The sequence below is a fragment of the Schistocerca gregaria genome, chromosome 1 (assembly GCF_023897955.1).
Source record: "Schistocerca gregaria isolate iqSchGreg1 chromosome 1, iqSchGreg1.2, whole genome shotgun sequence".
In the NCBI taxonomy this organism is placed as follows: domain Eukaryota; kingdom Metazoa; phylum Arthropoda; class Insecta; order Orthoptera; family Acrididae; genus Schistocerca; species Schistocerca gregaria.
Window position 1 is genome coordinate 472,774,599 of NC_064920.1, and position 14,864 is coordinate 472,789,462.

Genomic DNA, 14,864 nt, shown 5'->3' on the forward strand with positions numbered 1-14,864 from the left:
GGCAGAGAAATATGCCATGGATTATGCGCAGGAAATAAAAATCATCAGATTCATGACTACTGGTTGTATTGTTCACTTCTTCATGATTTTTTTTGTTTTTGTTTTTACAAATTAATTTAATGACTATGTAGAATTTGCTGTACTATTATCTTACCCATGTTTGTTCGCTAGTCTGCACTGTGGGAAGAACATAGCCATTCAAGTTGCTGTTAAGTCAGTTTAACTATCCTTCATTGACTGTGTAAAATATACTGAATAAACATATTGGTAATGGGACCTCAAGTGGTGTTCTCACACCTGTTGTTTTCTCAAATTTCTCAACTGTCATATGTTTTCAGGAACTGCCAAACACAGTCCCACCACGTCAGGCAAAAGAGACTTTAATTTTAAGTTTGGTTTCATTCATGTTTTGTGCTTTTACCCTCTTAGTATTATGTGAATGGTAACATGTTGGCAGACAATTAAATGCACCTTTGTTTCTTTAGGCATCAAGATGGTTGTAAGTGACGCGAGCATCCACAACATAATGGGAGGGATGGAGAGCACTGGTGGTGTGCGTCTCCATAACCACCGAAGGAAACTGAAGCAGAGGTATTCATTTGTCATTACATTCTTTAGGCACCACTCTTAGATGAAAAAGAAATTTAGTTTCTTGAGTAGCACTGCTAATATAATTCCTAGTTGTTACTGCCAGTGGTATCTTATATTTCTTGTGTAGCAATGGCAGTTTGTTTCAGTTGATGAGAAGATTTAACTTATAGCTAATTACTAACAAACAGTTGTAGTAAATAACATGAGTAAACAATGCTAAACAATGCAAGGAAGGCAGAAACAATCTTTTATCTGTATGGTGTAAATTTGAGAAGTATTAGATGTTGTGTGCCTGCTTGTGAGGATATGCGTGTAATTTCTTTTCTGAAAAAGCTCGGTGTCTAACATTCTTTTCATTGTGTATGTCTGCAACTCAGCATTTCATCTTTACAGTGAGTAGCAGTCTCTTCTTTTCATAATTGTTGATACTCATTACTGTTGGCATATGGGCATGTTTCAACAAATTGGAGGGTTCATACATTATGAGTTAGGGAAATATCCATACGTGAGTGATAAGGAAACAGAATACAATTCTGTGGATTTGATTTATGAGGGTCGATTTTATATATATATATATATATATATATATATATATATATATATATATATATATATATATATATATATATATATATATGCGCTTGTCTGTGTAACACTACATAAATCAGCTGTGGGCTGAGGAGGACTGTTATCTTCTTCTGCAAATGAAGCAATGTGTTGGTTGAAACTGTGGAAATCGGATTTGTGTATCTTTACCTTTCAAGTATGGATATACTTGTATGCCTTGATCAAGCAGTCTACATGGCCACTTTGAGACTAGACTCTCTTTTCCTCTCATTCAAATGCCTGATATATTTTGTCAGATTTGTATGAATAATTAAAAACTTCAAAATCCTTGCATAGGAAAGCTAATAGTGGTATTACATACAAAATGATTACATTTAAAAGGACATTTCATATTGCGTGAGCTGAGGTGGCTACATATTATTGCTTCTCAGCTGCCACTGAACGTTTATATTGTCTGTTGGCTGTATTAAGTACCATTGCAATGAGCAGCTCCAATTTTCAGTGAATTACAAGTTGAAAGTATGCTACAATTAATTCAAGTGAATCAGCACACAATTTTTAAAGAACAAGAGAAAGTGATATTGAGACCACAACCTGAATGTATGCAGCTTAGACAAATTGCATGTACTAAAGCCATCTAATAGCTCAACAACCTGATGTGAGTCCAGTTGCTACTGATAACGTTAATCATGCTAAGTCACAATACCCTAGCCAACTGGATAATGTCTGATCGGGATTTCCCACTTCCTCAAGCAAACTCATTTCTGAATTTGTCTATGTTATCCATACTGACAGAGTAGCTGATCACTAATTCTAGAATGTAAGAATATGAAATAATTAGATAATACCTTGCCCCAGATAGTCCACGACTACTTCTGCATACGGGTTACCTGACGGCCAAATCGCTAATTTTGCGAGCTCCAAGCTACCGACGACGATGAAACATCGAGACCTTTCACCCCCTCAGCACAAGAGCACTATGTGGATAACTGTACTGGTCACACAGTTCTTCCACAGAATAGTAAGAAGGGTTCAACAACTTTGCCTGCACCTCTATCTGTTGGGGCAGGTAGAAACTCAGTCACATACAGCCTCTTCTGTCACTCACAGCCAGCATCATTTCTTCTAGTCGGGGAAATCTGTTGCGCGAGTCTCAAAATATACGTAAAATCCCGAATTTATTAAGATTTGTGTAACCGTTCTTTCAGTGTGGTAAATGAAACATTACAGTTTCCTTCAAAGGCTTTCTCACAGCACACTTACTTTGAACTACAAGGGTTGCCCAGAATGTAATGCACCGCATGTGCCGTCACTGAATGTCTCACTGCAGAGGAACAAAGTTTGAGCACCTGCTGCCGGCAGAGGTGCAGTTAGTCGCTGGGCACAGAGGGCGAGGTCACCAGAATTGTCACTTGAGAGAAAATTTTAAGTTAAGCTTGTTATTGACCATTATTGTCAGAAGGCATGTGTGAGTGGCACATGGGCAGTAAAAGGAGGTAACAGGATTAAGATTCAAGGGGAAAAGGGTGGCTAGTTACATGCTTTTATAAGCTAACACACTATACACAAACAGAGAGAGAATGTAGTGAAAGGAAGTAGGAGACTTGGATTAAGATTCAAGAGGAAACAAGAAGGAGGTGGTAATCATGAGCTTTGTAAGCTAATAGATGGAGGCAACGGCCTTGCCGCAGTGGATACACCGGTTCCCGTGAGATCACTGAAGTTAAGCACTGTCGGGCGTGGCCGGCACTTGGATGGGTGACCATGCGCTGTTGCCATTTTTCGGGGTGCACTCAGCCTCGTGATGCCAATTGAGGAGCTACTCGACTGAATAGTAGTGGCTCCGGTCAAAGAAAACCATCATAGTGACCGGGAGAGCTGTGTGCTGACCACACGCCCCTCCTATCCGCATCCTCAACTGAGGATGACACGGCGGTCGGATGGTCCCCATGTGCCACTTGTGGCCTGAAGACAGAGTTGTAAGCTACTAGATTACATACAACCAGAGAGAGAATTCAGAGGGCTACCTAAAGTGTTACAATAATTGGAAAGCAAGCTGCCATAATTGTACTCTTTGAAAACAGGCAAGATAAAATAGAACTGTAAATAAAGTATGTTTTAGAGAGATAGAGAAATATAATAGTTTATTGTGGAGGTGATTAGATATGAGTCCCAGTAACACTTCATCTTCAGTTTCCCAGCAGTATACTCCTTCTAATACTTAATGTCTTTTATCTAGGAAGACATCGGTAAATTCTGTGATAGCAAAAATTGTTTATGAAAACAATTCAGTATTACTGGTCATGTTCTACTTGATTAAATTGAAAAGAGTCAGGTGATGGTTAAATTCGAAGTGCTGTATTTTACTGTGACTGCCAGGAAAACTAAGATGGATCACAAAAACAGATTTGCTGTCAAATAATAAGTGGTAAAAAGGATCTGTTATTGAATCTGAAAGATAACTTCATTAAATATTGCGCACTTGGAGAAAGAGAGAAAAAAGGGCAGAATCAATGTGTGACGCAGTGTGTGCTTTGAAATATAAGTAGCAACTTTCCTTTTCTATAGTCAGTTTGCTGTCTTCATTATATACTACATAACTCTTACTTCTTTGTAGAAATAATTAACACAAAACTGACATTATTGATATGTGTTAATACCATAAAACCTGTTACAAATAAAATATGACTCCACTGAAACTCTTATTTTTGTCTTTGTTTTCAGGTTTGACATAATTAAGAAGCTGGGGCAAGGCACATATGGAAAAGTACAGCTAGGCATAAACAAGGAGACTGGGCAAGAGGTAATGTATAGTAACGTTTTGGGTGTAATTTTGATGACATACTGCTTCGGGAAAATTGAATGTGTTTAAATTTTTAAAGTTATATTGATCATTATTTTCTGGCAATTGCCAACTTATTTTTGTTTCAGAATTGGGTTAGACACTGCAGGAGTACACCTAATATACAGAGTAATTACAAAGTTCACAAAACATTTTAAAAAATCAGTATAAGTAAGTGGCTGAACATCACATAACAGTTGATACAGCTATGTGAAAGACAAGCTCTCACTCAGATATTCATTTTGTATGTGGTACCAACAAGTTAATGATATGAATATAATAGAGGGAAACATTCCACGTGGGAAAAATATATCTAAAAACAAAGATGATGTGATTTACCAAACAAAGCACTGGCAGGTTGATAGACACACAAACATACACACAAAATTCAAGCTTTCGCAACCAACGGTTGCTTCATCAGGAAAGAGGGAACGAGAGGGAAAGACGAAAGGATGTGGGTTTTAAGGGAGAGGGTAAGGAGTCATTCCAATCTCGGGAGTGGAAGACTTACCTTAGGGGAAAAAAAGGACAGGTATACACTCGCGCACACACACACACACATGTCCATCCGCACATACACAGACACAAGCAGACATGGAACAGAAAATGTTTGTGTCATGAGAACTTTCAGGCGCACTCTGAGTAAATCATTTATATTATGTGAAAGTGATAATATTCAGTTACCTATCTTCTTTTATCATGACTCTATGGAGTGGCCCATCAACAAAGTCATCTGGCCTTAGATATTGAGAGGTATCTGTGTGAAGCTCGGCCAGGTCACTACTAGTGTTGTAAGGTGAGCTGTGGGAAACTTATTCTTACAAAGAGTTTCAAAGCAGTAGTATAGAAGTTAAAAAAAACTTACAGAAAGTTTCTTGAAATTTATGATATCGTTTGAGTATGGAAATCGTAAGTGTAACACAGATTTAGCAAATTCAGCAAAAGATAATGATACCTTCTTATTTGCGTATGACCAGGCAGTTGTACCAACCTCAGAAAATGACCTGCAGAGATCAGTTTGCGTGTCACATACAGTCTGTGAATCCAAAATATTAACAGTAAAAACTGAGATTAAGGTATTTTATTAGAAAGATCCATTTGGTTACAAATCAGCATCAGCTGTGAAGTATTAGAACGGGTCACGCACTTCAAACACCTTCAGGGTAAAGCCACATAAAGGGATGACCAAAGCATTGAAGTTTAGGTTGCAAATTTACTCTGCAGTATGTGACTAGAAGATGGGATCTTTTGGTAGGACATGTTCTGAGGCATCAAGGGATCACCAATTTAGTATTGGAGTGCAGCATGGAGGGTAAAAATCGTAGACGGAGGCCAAGAGATGAATTTCCTACGCAGATTCAGTAGGATGTATGTTGCAGTAAGTAACTGGGAGATGAAGCAGCTTGCACAGGATAGAGTAGCATGGAGAGCTGCATCAAACCAGTCTCTGTACTGAAGACCACAACAACAACAACAACAACAACAACTACTACTACTACTACTACTACTACTACTACTACTACTACTACTTTTCCCAGCTTTGTAATATTGAAATGAAACATAGATCTAAAATGCAGGGATGAAATTCCCAGATTGGAGCAGAAAACAGTAGACTGATATATGTAGGCTATATCATATAAAAATTGAGGATGTCAGAAAAGAGCTAAAGCCAGAATTGATGATTAGCAAAATACATGGTTCAAGTACATTGATGAGCCAAAACATTATGATATCTGCTGAACAGTGTGTTGGTCAACCTTCAGATAGCTGTACAGAAGTGATTTTGGATGGTGTATATTGCTAGGTTTCATATGCTATGTGGCACCAGATGTCTATGTACAGTTCACACCAATACTTTGAATTATGGGCCAATGGTTAGTGCTTGCAGAGCTAGTGGCGTATAGCATCCTAGATCTGTTCCATCAGGCTCAGATCTGGCAAAGTAAGTGAACAAGACATTACCGTGGATTCGGTGATGTGCTCCTCGAACCAAAGTGCATTTACAGTCGTTCAGTTTTCCTGGCGACATTTGTTGATCTCTGAGACCTCAGCGAGTGTTACAAGTACGTAGCCACAGCATGTACCCAGTGTCCACTGATGCTTCATCAGGACATCTTGTGTAACCAAGCTTGTAGCAGACCCAGCCATGATGTTTACCATTGACCTGGTGAAGACATTCAAGATGATATAGCAACCCACTGCCTCAAGGTCTGCACCAGAGCATGGGCAGCTGTGGCTGGCAGCATCAGACTCCAGTGGTGCAGGGTTGGGGTGACCTGAGTTCAAGCCCCAGAACATGGGAAGGAAGCTGGATTTTGGCAAAGAGAGCGATGTTGGGGATACAAGGCCCAATGTTGGTGCTGACAGTTGCATTATAGGTGTGATGTTGTCTTCATGGCAGTTTCTCGAACTGGATTGGCATTGTAACATAGCCCGGCTGTTAGATAACAACTGGCTGGCCCCGTTATAAATACCGCAGTCAGGAAGCTGATAGTATGGAAGGGATAGCATGGCTACATTCTTCTATCCCACAGTAACTTCTTGAAAGGTGGTCATTGTCTTAGGAATTGATATGGCCTTGCGGAAGTAGATCTGAACCATTTAAGTAGTCAGTTGTCACTGAAGATGTCATCACCATCAGGGAAGACATTAAGCATGGTCAGCAATATGAAAAGAATAGATTGTGACTCACCTTATAGTGAACATGTTGAGTCACAGACAGGTGCAACAGAAAGTCTGCTAAACAAGTAAGTTTTCATCCAAAAGTCCTTCTTCTGTACTGGACGAAACACACACACACACACACACACACACACACACACACACACACACACACATATGTGAGCACGCAACCACTGTCTTTAGCTGCTGAGGCTAGATAATGAACAGCAGTGCATGATGGGAGAAGTGGTCTGGGTGGTGGGGGTAAAGAAGAGGTTGGAGCAGGTAGGGGGATCGATTGCAGGCTAGAGGTGGGGGACAGTAAAATGCTGCTTATGGAAGCATAAAGGAACAAGGTGGGGAGAGTGTAGGGTAGATAGGTACAGTTGGGAGTGTGTTTACATGAGTGTGTGTTTGTGATTGTACGATCTGCACATAATTCACATTGTCCACGGCTGTCGTGATGTCATAGATTACTACTGTAGGTCCCATTGAAGCCCATGTGAATGTCCTCAGTAACATAATAAAAGTGCCTTGACCAGCCTGTGTCCAAGGCACGGCACATGTTTTATGCAGCCACTTAATGGATGACAGCATATCCTGTCACAACTATCAATCTATGGTATGAAGAAACACCATTCACATGAACAGATGGCACATTTCCATTGATCCAGAGTCCAATTTCAATGATCCTATGCTCACTGTGATTGTAATTGATGATATCATTGGGTTAGCATGGGAACATTGATGATATCATTGGGTTAGCTGTGGAACCCTCCTTGGCAATGTGCATTGAACGGTATGCTCTGAAACACTTGTGCCTATGTCAGCAGTGTACTGTGTCATCAGATCTGCCACAGGTCATGACCTATCTCTGTGCAGAGCGAGCAAGCCTCTGACCGTCTTGTCCTGCGATGAGGAGTGGCCATCCAACACCCTGTTGCCTACTCATGTTTTCACCATCCTTCAACCATTTCCCACAGATACTAATAACAGTAACACACAAACTGCCAACCAGCTTCACTGTTTCCAAGATACTAGTTGCCAGGTGATGGGCTATAATAATCTGCTCTTTGTCAAAGTCCCTCAGGTTGAATTTATGGTGCCACCTTGCTGCTCTCTGCTTGCCACCATGACCCGGCAATGATGTATCAAACTAACTACGTGTTACTGGCCCGTTTAACCTGCACAATCACTGCTCACCACACAGCATGCTACAATCGTCACAGGGCTATATCAAGCTGGTTGTTTTTATGCTGTGTGTCCTGAAACTTGAGCCACTGACTGCTAGGTCACTTTGGCAGTGCCATGTTTGAGTGTTTCTGGTTGCACAGTTTCTTGTGCACCATACTTCAACTTCTATGTATCTGTTTACTTCTGTACTCATCAGACAACTCTTTAGTGCTTGGCTGAGGGTACTTCCCATTGCACCACATACTGAGGTTTCTTACCGTTCCACTTGCACATGGAGCATGAGAAAAATGAGTTCCTTAGTGCCATTGTGTCTGCTTTGATGAGTTTAACTATTCTTTCTGATCACTGCATGGGAATTATGCTGAAGGCTGTGATATATTCCTAGATTCCTCACTTGATACTGGTACATGAAACTTTTAAATCTTAGAAGAAGAAATAGTTCGCTTCTCTTTCAAACTCCTGACTGGTCAGGTTCTTTTTGTGATGCTGTTTAGTGGATCAAATAAATAAGACTATTGATGCTGCCCTTCTTTTCAGACACTGAGTATCCCTTGATAGTCCTATTTTATAGGGATGCCACAGACTTGAGAAATATTCTAAGATGGTGTTTTGTAAGCAGCATCCTTTCTGGTCTGGATGCATTTTCACAGTATCCTAATAATGAAACCATGATACATAGATGATAATATTTGTTCTGAGCTTATGACATAATTTCAAGAATGATAACTACAAGTGACAATTTTAACAGGCACTTTACCGCAGCCTTTTTCGGATGCAAAGCTATCTGGGACTCCTGTCATACAGATCATCAAGAGCTCTTCATGATGGATAACATGAGACGTAACAATTGTTGAAAATTAATTCCTCTTTTTCACTCATTTTGTCATTTTCTTTTTTCTTTTGGTAGAAAATCGGCATGAATATCTATAGGTCTCAGATGTAGTACACGGATTAGATGTAGATGATACAAACTGAATAAAAATATTACCTCAGAGTGAGTTGGCCTACAAATTGCTCTTCCTGAGAAATTATGTTAATAATGGTGGATTGAATATCTTTTAACTATTCTGGACTAATAATATTTTTTAAAAACCTGGAAAAATTGTTGTGACATTCATAACAGTTTGAATAAGTGCTCTGGATAATTTTTGAGCTTATGATAGAATGGGAAAGTACTTGCAGAGTGGATGGTCTGCCTTCAAAGGGCGGATTCGTATTTCTTCTTCTTTCTCCTTCCACTTCAGACTCAATTACTCTTAAGATTAGAATGTAACTTTGACATTTTGGGTTATGAATTTACTTTTATTTTGCTTATTTGGTGCCCATTATAAACTGAAGTGCCAAAGAAACTGGTATAGGCATGTGTATTGAAATACAGAGATACGTAAACAGGCAGAATATGGCACTGTGGTCAGAAACACCTAGAGTATATAAGACAGCAAGTGTCTGGCACAGTTTTTAGATCAGTTACTGCTGCTGCAAATGGCATGTTATCAAGATTCAAGTGAGTTTGATGGGACACAGCATCTCTGAAGTAGAGATGAAGTGGGGATTTTCCTGTACGACCATTTCACGAATGTACCATGAATATCAGGAATCAAGTCTCTGACACCGCTGCAGCCGGAAAAAGATCCTGCAAGAGCAGCGCCAATGACCACTGAAGAGAATCGTTCAGCGTGACCAAAGTGCAACCCTTCTGCAAATTTCGATGCTGAGCCATTAACAAGTGTCAGCGTGCAAACCATTCAATGAAATAATATCAATATGGGTTTCTGGAGCTGAAGGCCCACTCGTGCACCCTTGATTACTGTGTGATACAAAGCTATACGCCTTGCTTGGGCCCATCAACACCAATGTCGGGCTGTTGGTGACTGCAAACATGTTGCTTGGTCGCATGAGTCTTGTTTCAAATTGTATCGAGTGGATCGACATGTGCAGGTATGGAGGCAGTCTCATGAATCTATTGGTCCTGCATGTCAACAGGGGACTGTTCAAGCTGGTGGAGGCTCTGTAATGGTGTGGGGCATGTGCAGTTGGAGTGACATGGGACCCGTGACATGTCTAGGTACGACTGTGACAGGTGACACATATGTAAGCATCCTGTCTGACCACCTGCATCTATTCATGTCTATTGTGCATTCTGATGGAGTTGGGCAATTCCAGCAGGACAATGTGACACCCCACACATCCAGAATTGCTACTGAGTTGCTCCAGGAACACTCATCTACATTTAAAAACTTCGGCTGACTACCAAACTCCCCAGACATGAATATTATTGAGCATATTTGAGCATGCCTTGCAAAGTGCTATTCAGAATAGATTTCCACCTCTTCGTACTCTTATGGATTTATGAACAGCTCTGACATTCTAATGACTTAAAATGTGAGTGTGGATCTGCATTAAATCGCTTTATTTTCCCAAATCACCTTTCACTTCTTTACGAGGTGACTTACTTGGAACTTTTAGCCACTCTTCTTTACTGGCTACGTGGCTGCTGGAAACCTTCTTGACTTTTTCTCTGTCAAATATCGCTAGGTACCGGAATTTTTAGACTTTTTCTACTTATGAAATAAGTAGACATATAAACTTTACTTTTCATCAATTAACAATTTATTTGACTTTCGTACACAATAAAACTCTCACTTTCCACTTAAATATGTAACATCCTGTAAGTCCCTCTTATAGCTGAATGTCAGAAACCAATTGAGATACAGTTAAAACAAAGTTGGTGTAGGTACCATAACTTTTCTTAACACGAATCTGAAAATAAATCTTGTCTATAGCAAGGTTACGTCAAGAGTTTTTTAAGAGTCATTTTTCAACTGTCTTTGTTTTAATAACAATAGTCAGTGACACAAATTCTCAATTCACTACATGTTGTCCCCCCGCACCCCCAAAGATTGAACATGCAATATTTTATGTTTTTTCTTGTGGTCTTCAGTCCTGAGACTGGTTTGATGCAGCTCTCCATGCTACTCTATCCTGTGAAAGCTTCTTCATCTCCAAGTACCTTCTGCAACCTACATCCTTCTTAATCTGCTTAGTGTATTCAATCTGCTTAGTGTATTCATCTCTTGGTCTCCCTCTATGATTTTTACCCTCCACGCTGCACTCCAATACTAAATTGGTGATCCCTTGATGCCTCAGAACATGTCCTACCAACTGATCCCTTCTTCTGGTCAAGTTATGCCACAAACTTCTCTTCTCCTCAATCCTATTCAATACTTCCTCATTAGTTATGTGATCTACCCATCTAATCTTCAGCATTCTTCCGTAGCACCACATTTCGAAAGCTTCTATTCTCTTCTTGTCCAAACTATTTATCGTCCACGTTTCACTTCCATGCATGGCTACACTCCATACAAATACTTTCAGAAACAACTTCATGACACTTAAACCTATACTCGATGTTAACAAATTTCTATTCTTCAGAAACGCTTTCCTTGCCATTGCCAGTCTACATTTTATGTCTTCTCTACTTCAGCCATCATCAGTTATTTTGCTCCCCAAATAGCAAAACTCCTTTACTACTTTAAGTGTCTCATTTCTTAATCTAATTCCTTCAGCATTACCCGACTTAATTCGACTACATTCCATTATCCTTATTTTGCTTTTGTTGATGTTCATCTTATATCCTCCTTTCAAGACGCTATCCATTACATTCAACTGCTCTTCCAAGTCCTTTGTTGTCTCTGACAGAATTACAATGTCATCGGCGAACCTCAGGGTTTTTATTTCTTCTCCATGGATTTTAATACCTACTCCGAATTTTTCTTTTGTTTGCTTTACTGCTTGCTCAATATAGAGATTGAATAACATCGGGGAGAGGCTACAACCCTGTCTTACTCCCTTCCCAACGACTGCTTCCCTTTCATGCCCCTCGATTCTTATAACTGCCATCTAGTTTCTGTACAAATTGTAAATAGACTTTCGCTCCCTGTATTTTACCCCTGCCACCTTTAGAATTTGAAAGAGAGTATTCCAGTCAACATTGTCAAAAGCTTTCTCTAAGTCTACAAATGCTAGAAACGTAGGTTTGCCTTTCCTTAATCTATTTTCTAAGATAAGTCGTAAGGTCAGTATTGCCTCACGTGTTCCAGTATTTCTATGGAATCCAAACTGATCTTCCCCGAGGTCGGCTTCTACTAGCTTTTCCATTCGTCTGTGAAGAATTTGTGTTAGTAATTTGCAGCTGTGGCTTATTAAACTGATTGTTCGGTAATTTTCACATCTGTCACACCTGCTTTCTTTGGGATTGGAATTATTATATTCTTCTTGAAGTCTGACGGTATTTCGCCTGTTTCATACATCTTGCTTACCAGATGGTAGAGTTTTGTGAGGACTGGCTCTCCCAAGGCCATCAGTAGTTCCAATGGATGCTCTGTCAAACTCTTCACGCAGTATCGTATCTCCCATTTCGTCTTCATCTACATCCTCTTCCATTTCCATAATATTGTCCTCAAGTACATCGCCCTTGCATAGACCCTCTATATACTCCTTCCACCTTTCTGCTTTCCCTTCTTTGCTTAGAACTGGGTTTCCATCTGAGCTCTTGATGTTCATACAAGTGGTTCTTTTATCTCCAAAGGTCTCTTTAATTTTCCTTTAGGAAGTATCTATCTTACCCCTAGTGAGATAAGCCTCTACATCCTTACATTTGTCTTCTAGCCATCACTGCTTAGCCATTTTGCACTTCCTGTCGATCTCATTTTTGAGACGTTTGTATTCCTTTTTGCCTGCTTCATTTACTGTATTTTTATATTTTCTCCTTTCATCAATTAAATTCAGTATTTCTTCTGTTACCCAGGGATTTCTACTAGCCCTTGTCTTTTTACCTACTTGATCCTTTGCTGCCTTCACTACTTCATCCCTCAAAGCTACCCATTCTTCTTCTACTGTATTTCTTTCCCCCATTCCTGTCAATTGTTCCCTTATGCTCTCCCTGAAACTCTGTACAACCTCTGGTTCTTTCAGTTTATCCAGGTCCCATCTCCTTAAGTTTCCATCTTTTTGCAGTTTCTTCAGTTTTAATCTACAGGTCATAACCAATAGATTGTGGTCAGAGTCCACATCTGCCCCTGGAAATGTCTTACAATTTAAAACCTGGTTCCTAAATCTCTGTCTTACCATTATATAATCTATCTGATACCTTTTAGTATCTCCAGGGTTCTTCCATGTATACAACCTTCTTGCATGATTCTGAAACCAAGTGTTAGCTAAGATTAAGTTGTGCTCTGTGCAAAATTCTATCAGGTGGCTTCCTCTTTCATTTCTTAGCACCAATCCATATTCACCTACTACGTTTCCTTCTCTTTCTTTTCCTACTGCCGAATTCCAGTCACCTATGACTATTAAATTTTCGCCACCCTTCACCCGCCCGGTGATCCGAATGGGGGACTATTTTACCTCCGGAATATTTTACCCAAGAGGATGCCATCATCATTTAATCATACGGTAAAGCTGCATGCCCTCGGGAAAAATTACAGCTGTAGTTTCCCCATGCTTTCAGCCGTTCGCAGTACCAGCACAGCAAGGCCGTTTTGATTATTGTTACTTGGCCAGATCAGTCAATCATCCAGACTGTTGCCCTTGCAACTACTGAAAAGGCTGCTGCCCCTCTTCAGGAACCACACATTTGTCTGGCCTCTCAACAGATACACCTCCGTTGTGGTTGCATCTATGGTACGGCTATCTGTATCGCTGAGGCATGCAAGCCTCCCCACCAACGGCTAGGCCCATGGTTCATGGGGGGAGGCGATATATTTTATACATAATCATTAAGAAAATAGTATCACTCGTAACATCACACACACACACACACACACACACACACACACACACACACACACACACACACACACACACACACCTTTCCTTTGAATAATGAATCTCTGTCACCTCTTGAACAATCTCTTGCTCATTTTTTTCTACTCTTTTTTTAATTTACTTTGTTACTAAGACATGATCATTTACTCATGATTTTAGTCAGCTTTACTAATATTTAGGAATTGTGAGGACCCTGCCCCTCCCTCTCTCCATCTCCTCCCCCCCCTCCCCCCCCTCCATCCCTCTCCCCAGGTGTTTATGACACATGAGTAATGTTGTCTATTCTTATCATTTTTACTACTTTTTTCCTAGTGTTTGTAGCTTGGAGGAACTCTGGACAAAATGAAAATGTTCTTTTGTCACTCATTTGTTTCGACGATACCTAATAATGCTAGTCTTTCATAGAATTCACACTTCCCAGAATAATCGCTATAAAACTTGTGCTTGGGGGTTGACCTTATGAGACCATTTCTTCTTTCCATTCTGGTAGGTACGCCCCTTACAAAACATCCCTATTCTTTAGTTCTTTAGGCCACAGATCGTCCTATCTCCACGTAGGTACGCCTGCTCTTTATACTTAGTGAATGCCGGGTACGGCCCCCATATCCTTTCCGAGTAGGTCTCACGGTTCATTACCCTAGTATACATTTCTATGTGTTCCGTAATTAAGTATCTTCTGGTAAAGATAGATTTATATCTTAAACTTTGCATTCATTCTTTAATACTGTGTATCATTTACTCCCTTGAGTCCTTCTCTACTTATTAACTTCTATATTTTCAGTAGATACTATGTCTACATATACTATTTATGTCCCACTATCCTTCAATTCATCAGTGTATTTATTACACTGACGTTTCTTAATGATCAAAATGACTAATTCCTCTTCTACTTTTCTTTTCTTTCTTTGCTTGCGCCCTTTCTTATTTATCCATTACTCATTACTACTTTATACTTGTTTGTTGTTTAGTGTTTTCATTCCATAAACTTACATGCATTTGTCTCTCTTTGCACATGAGTTCATTGTGCCTATTCTAATATCTATTTAGAACTTTCCCTGTTCTTCATTTACGTGCACCTCTTCTTATGTACATTCGATGTAGAACCGTCGTAGCTTCCTATATATAGGTGCATATTTTCATATGTACACACATTTTCCTCAACAACACCTGGTGTTCCTCACAT

At 39.8% G+C, this 14,864-nt stretch overlaps 1 protein-coding gene across 2 annotated transcripts in view; it reads left to right on the plus strand.

Moving 5' to 3' along the window:
* LOC126353313 (uncharacterized) overlaps nt 1-14,864 on the plus strand; it is a 373,943-nt gene that overhangs the window by 162,452 nt on the left and 196,627 nt on the right. For both annotated transcript variants that reach the window (XM_050002753.1, XM_050002754.1), the window contains exons 3-4: nt 486-591; nt 3,883-3,961. In XM_050002753.1, the coding sequence (XP_049858710.1) occupies nt 494-591; nt 3,883-3,961 (177 nt within the window). In that variant the 5' untranslated portion in view covers nt 486-493. The remainder of the gene's footprint in view (nt 1-485; nt 592-3,882; nt 3,962-14,864) is intronic.